Genomic DNA, 14,911 nt, shown 5'->3' on the forward strand with positions numbered 1-14,911 from the left:
CAGGAAGATCCTCTGTGTTAATTTAACTCTGGCAGTGTACAAATGGACCCGAATAGTGGTCCATTTTACACTGTCAGAGTTAAATTTACACAGAGGATCTTCCTGTATACCCAGAATTATACTTAGAGTGCTATGTAGGCAGCTATTTAGGCTAATCTATACTATAATTTCTCTACTTTATATTTCTCCATTTCTCTATCCTGACATGATGCGTCCAATAGAACTTTAGATGGTACTTCAAAGGTACAGTAGAGTCAGCAGTAAGAGATAGGCCTAAGCAGCTAGACTGGTTAACTTTGTTTTGAGCAAAACAGAGGCGAGATTGCCAGCCCCACACAGCAACGCCGGCTAGCTGCCGAGCCACAACACAGGCTATTGATAGAGGGCACAAGTCTAACAGGACTCCGTCCCCTGGTTGTTTTTTTCACCTTGGAAAGGTCAGGCTCGTAATTTAGGCTAACTGATTTGCGACTGGTCTGGGGTGAGTCACGGCAACCAGAAAAGAAACAATCACGTTCTGCTGTAATGAAAGGGAGAGTATAGCTAGCATTTGATGAATTACACAAAAATGCACTGGGCATACTTTCAGAGATGGAAATACAGACTGGAGAAACTAAATGGCATGTCTGGGATATGACTTGCTCTAATAGCCCCTGGTGCCATGTGCGGTGGGTAGACTTTAAATGCCGCTTCAGGCTCATTACAATCTCTACTTGTTGTACTGCTTTTGTTTGAGCACGCACAGCCCGCTTCATTCAGTAATCAAATGTCACAGACACAATGTCACAGCCGGCCTTTGTTCATTGGTACAGTAAAAGTCTCCGACAAAGGGGTGCGAGTGTGTCCTTGGAATCTCAGACTTGGGAGCCAGTTTTCCTCGTGAAAAGGAGCTTAGAAGCAATGTTTCCAGTGATACCAGTTAATGCGACCAGCTTGACCAAATGCACCTGGTGTCCACATGGCTATTACTGATTGATACCTCATTTTAACAAGATAAACAGACACCAAAGCGCGGTCCTAGGGTGTGGCTGATTCTGGTGACAGCTATTCAATTAGCCAACATACCATGGATGCCCTAGTGACTTAGGTCTCTGCACTAAATAAGGCTCATCTTGAATATGATTCTGTATAAAAAATATATATATTTATTTTATTTACAACATAATAAAACACAGTTACAGCACATTAAGGCCACAAAAATATGAAGTGTTGATAGGAATTTTAGGAATTCAGTGTGGTAATCTCGTCTGTACAGATGGTTATCCAAGCTGGCTGACAATGACTGATAGCAGACAGTAGATGTCAGCAGTGAGTTAGCAAAAATATTGTGGAGTGGTCATCTGTTGTGATGGTACTGCTGTGTATGTGTGAGCTTAGATTAAAGTGGCATCTTCATCTAGAGACACACTGTAGCTTCCTCATACTTAATGCGTCCCTTTAAATCTTAGGTTGAGGATGCAGTTAGAATGTAATCATTACATATTATTCATGATGAAGATTAGGCCTTAATTTAGTTTGTTTTGATATTTTGGATATTCTGAACAAAACATGATCATATAGTTAATGTATACAGGATGAATTGTATCTTATGATGAGCTGGGCTTGCCGTTTGTGTGGCTTTAGTACCATATATCTAACATCAGAATGAAGAACTTCTTTCCTGATGACTAACACAGAAAATTGATCCAAGAACAAGGGAGCTAATTAGATCCAGACCTGCAGAACTCTCACGTGTGGAACCAAACAAACACACCCAGAGAACTATGAGCAAACTGTTCCAACTTCCCGAGTCTCCTCTTGCTCACACCCACAACAGACAACGCCCATGTGCGTTGCTCTCTATCCACTCTGTAAAAGACTGCAAAAATCCAAATAACCTTCCAAGTTATTTTGTGGAAGTTATTAAATGACTCAAGTCCAGTCATAAGACAGTGATTCAGAATCATCATTTGATTCACGCTGTGTAGTGTGTGTGTGTGTGTGTGTGTGTGTGTGTGTGTGTGTGTGTGTGTGTGTGTGTGTGTGTGTGTGTGTGTGTGTGTGTGTGTGTGTGTGTGTGTGTGTGTGTGTCAGAAGTGAAACCCAGTGATTTGTACTTTCATTTCAGCCAATACATGAGTCGGTACACACTAAAATCGTCACCATCATGGACACATTTTTACACAGAGTTAAATTAACACTGACATTTTAGTGTGTGTACCAGAAGTAGGCAACCGAGCAGGTTACGATAATATATCATCTACGCAACCCCCACATCCTAACCAAAACATTGCGTAACATGCAAGGGGGCACACAGACCATTCTCCAGGCCAGTCTTATCTTACCCAAGAGAGGGGAGAAAGCCAGAAACATTATCATTGTGCCAAGAACACAGGCTTAATGGAGTAAAGTGGAGAAAGGCTCCCAAAAGCACCACACCCCCCTTCTGTCATTGATTCTCCCCTCGCCTCCACCCCGCAAGTCTATTCCTGCAGGGACCAGGCGAGGCTGCACGCTTCGCACACACGGCTCCACCTTGTTGGAATTACTGAAAGTCTGGATCATCACAGCTGGCAAACACACAAAAGATGCCTCTTGAGACTACTGCTGTGACTGAGAGAGAGAGAGAGAGAGAGAGAGAGAGCTCAAAAAGCTCAGTTAATACCAAAGAGAAGCTAGAATTTCTTAACTTTGTTAAAGTGAGTTTGGAAGTATAAAGTCCTCATTGAGAGATGATTGCTACTAAAGCACATCAATGTGCTGAGAGATAATACTTAGGGATGTGTGTTGGCATGTTTTGTTTACCATCTATGCTGCAGCATGTTGCCATTTGTGAATAACATACTTTTCACCTGTGGTTGTCTACAAGAGAGGCATCTCAGTCTTGTTGCTTTTGTAAAAAAAATGCATAGCATCTACATTCTACACTAGGGCGTGAGCAACTTCCCTAGTATTACAGTGTCACCAATACCACATGTATCTTCACATACATATGTTAATGGATCACAGCCGGCCGTATCTAAACTGACTCTTAGTCATCTCACTGAAACTTTTCCCAAAGAGAAACTGTCCCCTGCTCACATCAAAAAATACACTGTACTGTAGGGATGGGCTCTGTGATATGCAACTTCAATCTACTAGAACTATAATCAAATCCTCCCAGACAATGGTTTGAACGAGAAGTCAAAACAATCACAGCAAAAATATATGTGTCAGACTATAAAACACGATAAACATACGATACCACAATAGAGCAATTAGACACCCGATCAACCTACCCCCCAAACGCACAGACCTCCCATACTTCAAAGAAGGGGCGTAAACCCGACCAGCAGCTGTGACATCACATTCAGCAAGCAGAGCAGCTGAGGCAGGACAGGAAGTAAAGTAATTTACCTTCTACGAAGTTAGGCCAGGTCTTCTCCTCAGGGTCGTCCAGCGAGTGGTCCCACTCTGCGTCAGGTGAGGCTCCTTGTGCGCCGCACGCTGCTGCCCCTGCCAGGAGCGCCCGCTCAATAGCCAGCGCTTCAAGGACATCCAGGTCCAGCTCCTCTCCTTCCTCCTCCTCGGTTTTCACAGGTGAAGGAGGCGACTGACCCCCAGCCTCCTCGGGACTGGAGATTTTCTTCACCTCAATGATCTCTTCGACCACTACAATCTTCCTCCTCATGGCTGCCTCGTCAATTTCAGGGTCTACGGGCTGACAGGTGTCTCCCAGGTGTGGCTGGGCGGCTGCAGGTGTGGCAGTGACAGAGGGTGTGTCCTGATCCTTCTTCCTGTCTTCCTCCTGCTCCGAGGCCTCAGTCACGGAGAGTATTTTCTCCCTCTGCTCTGCGCTGCGCTTGGCTGCCTGAGTGGCCGACTCTTGTACAACTATGGGAGGCTCCCCTTGTTCAGTGAGGGGGCTGTCCTGTTCCTCGGCTCCGACTGCCTCTACTGCTGCTGACGCTAATTCTCTGGCTGCGGGTGCTTCCCTCGCAGAGGAGGATGATTTCTCTTTCTGGCCCTCCCGCTTGATTTTCTCTGAGAGCAGGGCTGGCTCCTCCTCCCCTTTGTCTGCTTGGGCCTTAGTGAGAGCAGCTGCTGCCTGTGTGATTTCCTCGCTGCACATTCCTTCAACAGAGATCTTTTTGGGCCCATCCGTCACTGCTGGCCCAGGGCCCTTGACAGGACCCTGTTTTATGGTGGCCTTAGGCACTGATATCACCTCTGTGAATGTTAGTGGCTCTGCGGCAGGTGGGGAGACAGACTCAGTAATTAGCGTCTCTGACACTTGAGGTAGAGCCTGATTTTTCCCTTTCTCCTCTGCCTCTGAGGATTCTTCCACAGCTATGTTTATGGTTGCTGGGGAATTAGCCGCAGGCTCACCTGCAGGTTCCTGCAACTCTATTGGCTGTGCAGAGCTTTTCTCTGCAGGTTTGGAGCATTCTTGTGTGAGCTCCACTTTGACCGTCTTTTGTACGGTCACTATTTCCACCTCAGTTACAGTCTCAAATGTCACTGTCTCCCTGTGGGTCAGTGAAGTCAGCTTAGAGTAAGTGACCTCATCAGTAGAGCTTAATAGTGGTCCCTGTGTTACTTTGTGTACACTGGTCACTTCAACATTCTCTGCCGCAGTGACTGCAACCTCCACCGGGGGCACTGTAGAGAATTGATCTGAATGAGCTGGTCCTGATTTAGCATTGCTCTGGCCCACAACTTGATCAGCCACTTCCTGTGTTATCTCTATTTCAACAGGTTTTTTAACCTCGGGCAACTTTTCTTGTAGAGGCATTATGGTGGCAGATAAGTGTGATGATTGTGGGATAATTAGGGGTGGAGAATTGGTTGCATCCAGTGTCACCTCATCAAGGGCCTTGTCTTTAGATTTCTTCTTCTTCTTTTTAGTTTTGGAGCCACCCTCCGTCACTGTTTTTATTTCCACAACCTTTTCAGTGGTGATGATGTTAACATTGTGCTGGGGGGCAGAGGGTTCATTATGCAATAACACAGTGTCCTCTACTGCGGATTTGGAGCTCTCAACAGAAACTGGTATTTCTTCCGCTTTCATGACCTGTGAGGTCATTGTAACACTGGTACTCACTTCTGACAGTGTGTGTATCTCTGTAGTGTCTTCTGTGACACTGTTGCACTCTTCAACAGGAGCTGTGGGTGCTGATGTAGTCATCGTTGTAATGGCTGTTTCAACAGCCACTTTCGGGGCCTCCTTTGCAATGGTCACCGTAGCAACTTTGGGCACTTCAACGGCTTTGAGTTTTGTTTTCAAGTTTTTAACATCAAGAGGCTCTTGAGTCAGATTAACTTCAATGCTATTCTCCACCAGGACTACATCAGCAGATAGTGCTGGCTTGCTAATGTCAGTTTCATTGGGGAGCACGGAGGTCTCCATAGTGACAGAAACTTCGGCAGTTTTCTTGGCCTCTTCTTGATCATTTTTTTTAAAAGATGCTTTAGCTGGGACCTTCACCTCTTCCTTCAGCTGCATAGTGGGAGGCGTTGAGGTGACAGACTTGATCGTGGCAGTTTCAGCTGGGGATTTGGGAGTTTCTTGAGTAACACTTATAGCCGCTCTCTGAGGCTGCTCTTTTGCAATTTGATGTTCAGCTGGAGCCATCATTTCTGCTTTAATGGGTTCCTCTGACACCTCCCCATTCATCTTCTCATCTTTGACCTCTTTAACAGGCGCTGCTGAGATAACTGGTTTAATGGCAGCAGCTTCTGGTTGCATGGGAGCCTCTTTTCCAGCCTTCTTCGGCTTCTCCCTATTGGCTTTGATAGAAGAGGGTTCATCGGAAAGCTTTGATGCTGCAGCACCTGCAGCCACTGCAGCCACTGCAACCACAGGTAATGGCATTGCTGCCTTTGTCTGAAAAACTTCCTGTGCTGAGGATGTTTTCTGAACCTGGATCACCTGAGCGCTTTGCCTTTGGACTTGACTGGCCATGACTGGCTTACTGCCACTGCCTGCCACAGAAACATTTCTCACCTGGCTCACCTCCATGGCTGCCGTTTCACTGCGGAAGCCCCTCCCCTTCCTGGGTAGAGGCTGAGCCTGGTCCTCCATTTCCCATGATGCTTTTGGTCTGACGGGCTCGGCCGAAAATTGCCGACCCCTGAACCTGGGGGTCCCATGAGAGTAGCCCTCTTCTTCTCCGTCGCCCGTCCTTTTGTGGCGATAGCCCTGGCGCTCAGTAAACGCCTCGTGGCTCTCTGCCCCGGCCTTGCCCCCTGGTTTGGGAACATAAGAGGTGGGACCTTCAACGGTTTGGACCCGAGCGGCCCGGTGGGCGATTGCCAGGGTGGCCGCTGGCCTCCTGACCCTCTGCAGGGAGGCGGGGACGATCTCAGCAGGCAGGCGGAGGTAGTCGCGCAGGTAAACAATGCCCTCATTGCTGAGGTACCAGTAGAAATGCCTCCAGGCAAACGTTTCCTTCACGTAGCCTTTAGACTTGAGGGAACCCATGGCACGAATCACCTGCAGGTTACGCACGCCTGCTATCTCAGGGTGCATGGTCTGAGGCCTCTTGTCCTTCTTGGCCACCATGACACCATCTCGAAACAGGAGCTCATAGATGGACCTCAGCTCCCTGAGGGGCATCACCATTCCAGCCACCATTGTGCTCTAGGACTGTTTGCCTCCTCAAAAACTATGACTAACAGCACCAGACACAGACGAATAACTGGATGATCTCACTCCTTGGACTGTGTAATGGTCCAGTGGCAAAACCAGCTGCCACGTGCTTTTCAACTGTTATTAAAAAAAGAAAAACTATTAATAAATCCTTTTCTTTTCTCTTCACCTTACTTCTTCTTCAGCTTCTTTTTGTTCCCCTCGATTCCCCGGTGAAGAAAATTAATATTCCTCAGCGGGAAGAGTTCTAAACAAAGTTCAGAATGTGCTGTTCTAAGTGAACAGGCTCCGTGCTGCCTAGACGGCAATGACAGAATGAAAGAGAGAGAGAGAGTGTGCAACTGAGGGAGTGAGAGAGAAATAGAAACAGAGAGAGAGAGAGAGAGAGAACGCCACACACTCTGTACAGCTCCTCCTACCTTCCTTCTCTTCTAATGCTGGAGAGAAGCTGGCATGGAAAAATGAGTCCTTCTCATAAATGAGACTGAATGACAGCGAGGAGGAAAGGACAAACAAATCTTTGTAAAAGCAGACGTACAGTACTGTAACAATATGCTTGAGAGAAAGAATAACAGCAAAGTCAAGTGAATGGAGTAGCACACCTATGGAGAATGCTCAAGCACGTTCTGTAGCTCTGCGACTTTTACGGAGCCGCCCACCTACTCGTCTTTACACACACACACATACCATGTCAGGCAAGCACACGCCCCCCCTTGCTGTGTGTCACACACACACACACACACACACACACACACACACACACACACAGACTTTAAGAGTGGGTTGTTCGACTGGGAGATTAGTGATGAAAAAGAGACACACCTATTTCGCATGAATGTACACTGCAAAGTCCTGAGAGGTAATTTTACTCTGAGAGTGTAGACACTGACACTTACACGTGCATTTCTACTCTCTCTGACTTCAGTGAACACTCTGGATTTGATAGTGTTATCCGACTCCGAGACACATGGGCCATTCATGTACAGTAAGCCACCAACCACAAGGTGTCCAGTTTGCACCTCTACTATTGGATATCACTGGACAACGTTCCCTCTAAACACAGTCTGTGAGCATTAACGAGTCAGAGAGCTGTGCTTTGACTGTTTGACATTTGTCTCTGATGTGCTCCACAGTCTGACATTTGAAGAAAAGACACACAGGACCCTGTGATCTTGTAAAATCGGTGTAACGTTGTCGCTCTCTATATTTACACACATATTTACAAAGCATTTTTTTTCTCCAGTTGGAAGGACATTGTGGCCATGACGTTTTAAACAATTCAGATACCTGTAGCTTATTTCCAGCCCGGTAGAATGCATCCAATAATAGATGTGATATTAAGTTCAAGCCTATTCATATCTGTGTTTATTTTGTGGGTCACGAGCAACCGGCAGGTGGAAAGAAATAAAGAGAATGACCAATGCTTCCCGTTGTGGCTCTTTAAAGTGATGCAATAGGCTGTAAGGAGCACTAAAGTTGTGCTCCCCTGTTTCAGCCGGCTTATAAAGAGTTTACCTCAATATAGCTGGGAATACCCTGAATCACCCTCACACAACTATATAAAGAAGTGTACATTGAAGCTATTAGCTAACCTTCTCCATGCTCTCAGAAACATGATATCATATTTCTATCGCCTAGATCACTTCCCTCTCTCTGTCCATCTGTCTCGCTCTCATCTCTCTCTGTGTCAGTGAGACTCTCCCACTAACCAGGCGTAGTGGGGTGGGACAGGAGACGATACTCAAAATATAATCACTTACTCTCATTTATGCAAAAGCGCAGACAGAGTGGAAACTGAAACAGTTTCAGAGCTCAAGGACTTTAGTTTGCGAAGCTGCAGTGGCTGGGCAGTACTGATGATGCACACTTCCATGGCTTGGAACCACATAGCCACCATAATACACACATCCAAACACTGGTGGGAAAGTGTTTTCTTTTGAATTGCCATGGCAACAGCCATATAAAGTGAGCCAGTTCCGAGTGAGTCAAATATCCTGTTTCGCTGCTGCGGTGCAGCGGATGGCCATAAATGTGTCCCTCTTGGACAGCTGGATGACGCCGTAACTTCTGCAGACAGTCGTCCACAAACGTACTGTACTGTGATCTGACAAAAACTCCTTAATCTATTTGGCTATGTCGGGACCCTTGGTCAGCAGTCAAGTTGCCCAAATTAATCCGCAGGCATTATAGTTTTGAAATACTGTAGGTGCTTTCACCCGCAAGCCACATATTAAATATAACTGCATGCAATTACAGTAAAAGCAAAGTGGTCTTTTTAGAGTTACATAATGCTCCAACAATGTTACAGTTACAAACTGGCATTGTGTATTATATAATGTAAAGATGCTTGTTTTTGTTTCTCCTGTTTTCCTATGATTGGCGTTCATCATGTTACTTTGCTGCTGTCTGAGGAGTCGAACTAAATTTCATTTCACACTTATGTACCGTACACAACACATAACAATAAAGAACCTTCAACCTTGAACCTTAAATAATTGCTTAACAAGGTTTGTACGAAACCTCCCAGCTGGGACAGTGTCTACTGGCCGGTTATAAACTTTACTTATATGTTTACTGAGGCTGTTATGAGAAGGACTCCTTTCTCACAACACTGATTTGCCTCTGATGACCAATTATTTAGATTAGGAGGTGCTAGCAGAGGGTTCTACCATTAATTGCTCCACCTACACCAGATGTACCATGAAATGTCCCTCATGCAAGTACTGTGTACTGTAATTATTCTGACTGTTATAGCTGGAAGGGTATGTGATTTATGAACATTGTGTATGTCCCGTCAGAGAGACTGAGGCCCCTGTGATCGCAGAAACATTCTCACCCGTCATGTACATCCCTTAGTCCTTTGGAAGAAATATTCTATGGCATGCCAAGGCCTATCACAGAGTGGAGGTGGCTGTAGAACTGTCAAACTGGTATTTGTGTGCGTGTGTGTGTACAGTATGAGTACTTTGGATTGTGAAAGAGCTTGCGTGAATAAGTAAGATGGTATTGAATTGATTACACAATGAATTTCCAGTTCGTAAGTAACAATGGTTACCACAGAACAAGCAAAGTGTCGTTCATGGGCAGTGTGCAATGTGTTGGCAGTCCGTGTTTGTACTGGATTTTATCTGTATGTACTGAATGTATGCACTATGTTGCCATTGTATTTTTAACAACAGATACTGCATGTGTCCATGGCAAAGTTCCCCTCGGAACAATAAAGCCGATCTAATCTTATCTTGTCTTAAATCCTTTATTATGGAGGAAAGTCAAGAACTTATGCAAATGAAGCCAACCAAGTCAAAAAATCATACTCCCTAAATGATCTTTCCTAAATGTTTAAATAAAGGTTGAATGAATGAATACCAGGCAGCCTTTTTTCAAAACTCATGCACTGTTTGTTCACAGAGAGCTCAGCGAAGTTCTAGGTTTAGCAGTGACTCTTACACTGGCCCAGAGCCCAGTCAATTGTCAGTGCTCACCTATTTTGATTATATTATGCAGATATACAGTATGTTGGTTACTTATTCACATGTTTGGATATTTACTACAACTGTGTGCGTGCGTGCGTGCGTGTTTGCGTGTGCATGTGCGTAGGTGTGTGTGTGTGTGTGTGTGTGTGTAATATATCTCTGCTGTCCGGCCGGAACCAGCTAACTCCAAAATGGTAATTGTTCAGGAAATGAAAAACAAAATATACATTTTTCAGAAAATGAAGAAAACCTTATATTTTTAAAACAAAGCAATACTGCCTCATCAAACTTGGTATTGTGACTTTATATATTATCAGATACTTGTCATTATATTATCACCACTTTACCCAAATCCAGCTCAAGTGGAGTTAGGAGGTTTTGTCAATCATTGATAAGAACAGCTGACAATGAATCTCAAAGCTCACAACACATCACAACGCATTGTGAGCTTGGAGATCAGCTATTTATGGTGTGCGCCATCCTCATATACTAAGTATAGATCAAGCTGAATACTGTACTTAAACAACTTTTAGTTTAACATGCATTGGAAACATCCATGGATCTAACTGTTACCACTGTTGTTCTTCTACAGTTGAGTACAACAAACAATTCTGCCTCAATACTCAATACTAAATGTATTTAACAAAAGCAATCATGGCACACCAACAATAAATAAATGGCATATCAATAAAAAAAATACATTCATGATTAATAGAATCTGTAGCCTATTAAATCTGTAGCCTACTGCACTAACAATAACAACCACAGTTGCATTTACCTATCCATAAACATTTTATTATTACACTGTTGTGTGTTGTGTGTTGCCTAAACCTTCCAGTCACTGGGTTTGTGAAAACACCCCGCAAAACGGTGACCAGAGCCGAGAGCAAATGATTGTTCACTTAAAGTCTCTGCTAAAGGTGGAGGGTAAAGCATGAATGCAGTCTGACATGAGTGATATTCAGTCACATCCTGCATATTGGTTTAACGCTGAAATTACACAGTGAAAACTGTTCAAATTTATATCTGACAATTGGTAAAAAAAAAAAGTCTGAATTACGTTTTTTTAAATCTGTAGTATTTATATTTGACAATTGGCAAAAACCCTGTATATATAGTATGCAGCAGTGGAGAGCATGAGAGGAGGGGGGAGTTGTTTGTTTTTGACGGACAGTTTGAGGATCCAATGGAGTTGGGAGTTTTCGTCAGAGGCGCTTTTTAATACTTTTCATAGGTTATTATAAAAAAAAACTTTACACAGATGTAAAGGGGGTTCAATAGCATTGATTTATGAAAAAAATAAAAATAAACTGAAAATGGAGTTAGCTGGTCCCGGCTGGACACCGACGATATACTGTAAGAGCATCTTCCAAATGCAATTAATTAATGTAATTGCTCAATTTCCCCCCACCTAACAACTATCACAGTCCCTACCTAACAGATTACCATGACTGTGGCTGTGGTTATGCCTTCTTACGCTACGCTGTGGAGGTTGGTCATTTGATTGGCATTATCGGCTGAATGATTGGTCAAAAATAGAGAGAGAGAGAGTGTGAGTGTGAGTGTGAGTGTGTGTGTGTGTGTGTGTGTGCGTGTGTGTGTGTGTGTGTGTGTGTGTGTGTGATGATGTGTGCCAATGTAATGATTGAGACAGGTGATTACAAATATAATCATAAGGGAAAGGGGTCTCAGTAGATATTGTGCCTAGTAAGAGCGTACTTCTGCCTTCCCAAAATAGATCTGTCAGCACTGACTGTGGGGGATTGGCTACCGGCCCAACGTAAAGGCTATGTTCTCTGTGGGCTTAACGCTCCGCCACACGTGCCTTCCACTCTGATACCAGACCCGTGTCACTATACAGCCAAGTTCAGAGAAAGCAAAGGTCAGCAGAACATTTCCTACAGGCTATTGTATGAGTCCACATGAACGGTCCTCTTCAGAATTCAATTGAAGCTGAAACATACCAGTGAGCTCAATATAGACACTACTGTGCGGTATAGAAAATATGGTTTGCCAAAAAAAGAATGAAACGACTACTGATAAGACTTTGCCACTGTGATTTGACCCACGTGTCTCAGAGAGTTCAATGGAATAATGTACATTTTCTTACAGGCAATTTCATGAGCGAACTACAGATAAAATCCAGATTGTTAATTTAACGCTAGATGTTTTAAAATGGTCCTGGCTGGGTCCTCCTTTTTACACTTTCAGCGTTAAATTAACACTGGATTTTACTGTGCGCTGATGAGGTATTAAAAAATTAGGAGTGCAAGTGGTTCGTCTGAAAAGCAAGATTTATACAATAGCTACATTTGGCAGCTCTCTGTTTGAAGGAGGGCTTCAAAATTGACTCACTCCCCTCCCTCAGCCAATACAGAGGAGGCACTGGAGTTTTCTAAATAAACAGAGGCAACTGGAAAGAATTATGCCTCTTACTGTACAGTACTTTGCCATGTGGCAGGAAAATCGAAGTTGAGTGCAAACTGAAGATTTTATTCCTGAACACAATTCACGTGTGTAAATAAATACATTTTGAGTATGGACAAATATGCGAATAGAAGCAGAGAGAGAGGCTCATGAACATGAATCATGACTGGAAAGTGATTGGAGAAACGTATTTGAATCACAAAATAAAGACGCATGTGAACATTTTAGATGTTAGAATGACTGACATTTCTGTCAATGAAAGTGTCTCATAATGTAGAGCAGGGGTCCTCAACAAGGGGTCTGGGACCCCTAGGGGGTCCTCATTGTTACTACAGGGGGGCCGCCAAAGGTTTGTGTGATAGGATTTTTTTTTTTACATTAACCACTTGAACCCTAGCATCTTTATTCTGAGGAGAACCTTAGCCAAAAATAGCCAATCTACAAGGCGGCAAAGGCGTTTGGAGTAGAGGGAAAAAAGATTGGACTAAGTACAGAGTGAAAGGTCAAGTTTACTAAGTATTGACGGTTTAAGTGGTTAAATGTCTGAAAATACACATTAACATGAATCCAACATACACTGATGACAGTGCTGCCAAACAAGTCTATAGCTATCTATGAAATCTATGAAAAGGTTTAATCGGCAACCTGTCTGTTCTGCATTCTGTCCCTGCTTCATCTCTCTCTCAGCTAAGGGGTCCTTGGCCTGAAAGACCCCTGATGTAGAGTCTTTTATTGAACCTGTTGGCCTGGTGAGTCAGGGTGGTTGACCCTTCATCCTGGGGACAGCTGCCCCTCTGAAAGAGCTGACACGTGTAAGAGGACTAACACCTCACTCGGGAATCTCTCAAAGATAGAGATTACTGAAAGCAGCTGGAGCGGTAACTGTGAGGTCTGCGACGGGACACTAACACAGCCACAAAGGAACATCTGATGTTTTTGCCCCGTTGTTTAGTCTGTTGACAGCTATGTCAATAAAATGCCCCAATTGTTGATGCCTTGCTTTCATGTCCAGTCCTTGGTGTCTTTGGTCCAGTTGATAAATACAAAGAAAAGATAACTAGAAATACTGCATTGTGGTTGTGTGGCTCCACCAAAAGAATCAAGAGGGATTTCATTTGTCACTCATACAGGCACAAGCTGTGAAATGTTGGTGGGACGTGTTCCCCAGAGACTGTTCTGACACAACAATACAATATAACAAGATAAGAAAAAAAGTAATAATACTAATGAGGTAAAAACATCTTGTTGGCTGTCCAGACTCATATGAATGAAGACTGGGAAGGAATTTACTAACGTGTTCAGTGAGGTCACATTGACCTTGACCTTTGACCATCTACTACTAAGTCAAAGTGGTGCCAAATGTCATGAAATTCCCTCCAGGCATTCCTGAGATATTGCGTTATTGCGTTTGGACGGACGGATGGACAACTGTCAACAGAGGCATACAAATTCTAACAAATAATTGTATCTACAGTAGATACAGTGTTAGTATTTCTATGTTTTGGGATGCTAGCACTGTCCAGGAATGATCCTGTCCCTGTACTTGGTGTGTGGAAGGATTAAAGCAATCTGACACACATGGGACCCGGATTTAAAAAAAAACTTTTAACACAGGTGGGCTTTAAAAGAGGGGAAAGGTTAGATGGTGACTAATTACAACATTTTGCTCCTTCCTAAACACTCACACTAAGCACTGAGCAGTATTTGTAAGATGATGGCACCAAGTGACTTCTTCCATGCCACAAAGCCCGTCGTCAGCTTGTTCCTGAAGTCACCTTGAAATGATATGTGGATGTTGGCAGGACAATCAGTCGTGAGTCAGTTAGCCAGTGGTGTAAAGTAACTAAGTACATTTACTCAAGTACTGTACTACTGTACTATTCTACTCCACTACATCTCAGAGGCAAATATTGTACTTTTACTCTGCTACAATTATTTGAAAACTTTAGTAACTAGTTACTTTGCAGATATACATTATTATTTTATACCTACAATAGGCTATTTGAAAATAGCCAATCTATAAGCTCACAATACGTGTCATCGCGACGCGTTGGGAGCTTGTAGAACTGCTATTTTCAAACATTTTAGTACTTTTACTTTTGGTACTTTGAGTACATTTTCATACCAATACTTTTTTTTACTTTTACTCAAGTACATTTTGAATTCCGGACTTTTACTTGTAACAAAGTACTTCTACATTGCAGTACTGATATTTGAGTACTTTTTCCACCACTGCAATTAGCACACTGCAAGGCTGTGGGAGTATAGCCTTTGAAACGCAAGAGGGATGAAACAGCAGGGATTAACCCTCTTGCACTGTCTGCGGAACTCATTTGAGATGATCTAGTGAGATTAAACATGGATGGATTGAAGTGAATTGGTGTGCTTGGCTTGCATTGCT

At 43.7% G+C, this 14,911-nt stretch overlaps 1 protein-coding gene across 11 annotated transcripts in view; it reads right to left on the reverse strand.

Moving 5' to 3' along the window:
* The window catches only part of plecb (plectin b), a 135,254-nt gene that overhangs the window by 68,087 nt on the left and 52,256 nt on the right, over positions 1–14,911 (reverse strand). For 2 of the 11 annotated variants that reach the window (XM_084053669.1, XM_084053658.1), the window contains exon 1: positions 3,376–7,105. The exons of 6 other annotated variants lie outside the window; for them this stretch is intronic. In XM_084053669.1, coding sequence (XP_083909795.1) covers positions 3,376–6,595 — 3,220 coding nt within the window. In that variant the 5' untranslated portion in view covers positions 6,596–7,105. Of the gene's footprint in view, positions 1–3,375; positions 7,106–14,911 lie in introns of those variants that run through there. 3 more of the 11 variants (XM_084053670.1, XM_084053671.1, XM_084053667.1) reach the window with 3 other exon arrangements.

This window comes from Gymnoscopelus microlampas, assembly GCF_963454915.1.
Source record: "Gymnoscopelus microlampas genome assembly, chromosome: 3".
In the NCBI taxonomy this organism is placed as follows: domain Eukaryota; kingdom Metazoa; phylum Chordata; class Actinopteri; order Myctophiformes; family Myctophidae; genus Gymnoscopelus; species Gymnoscopelus microlampas.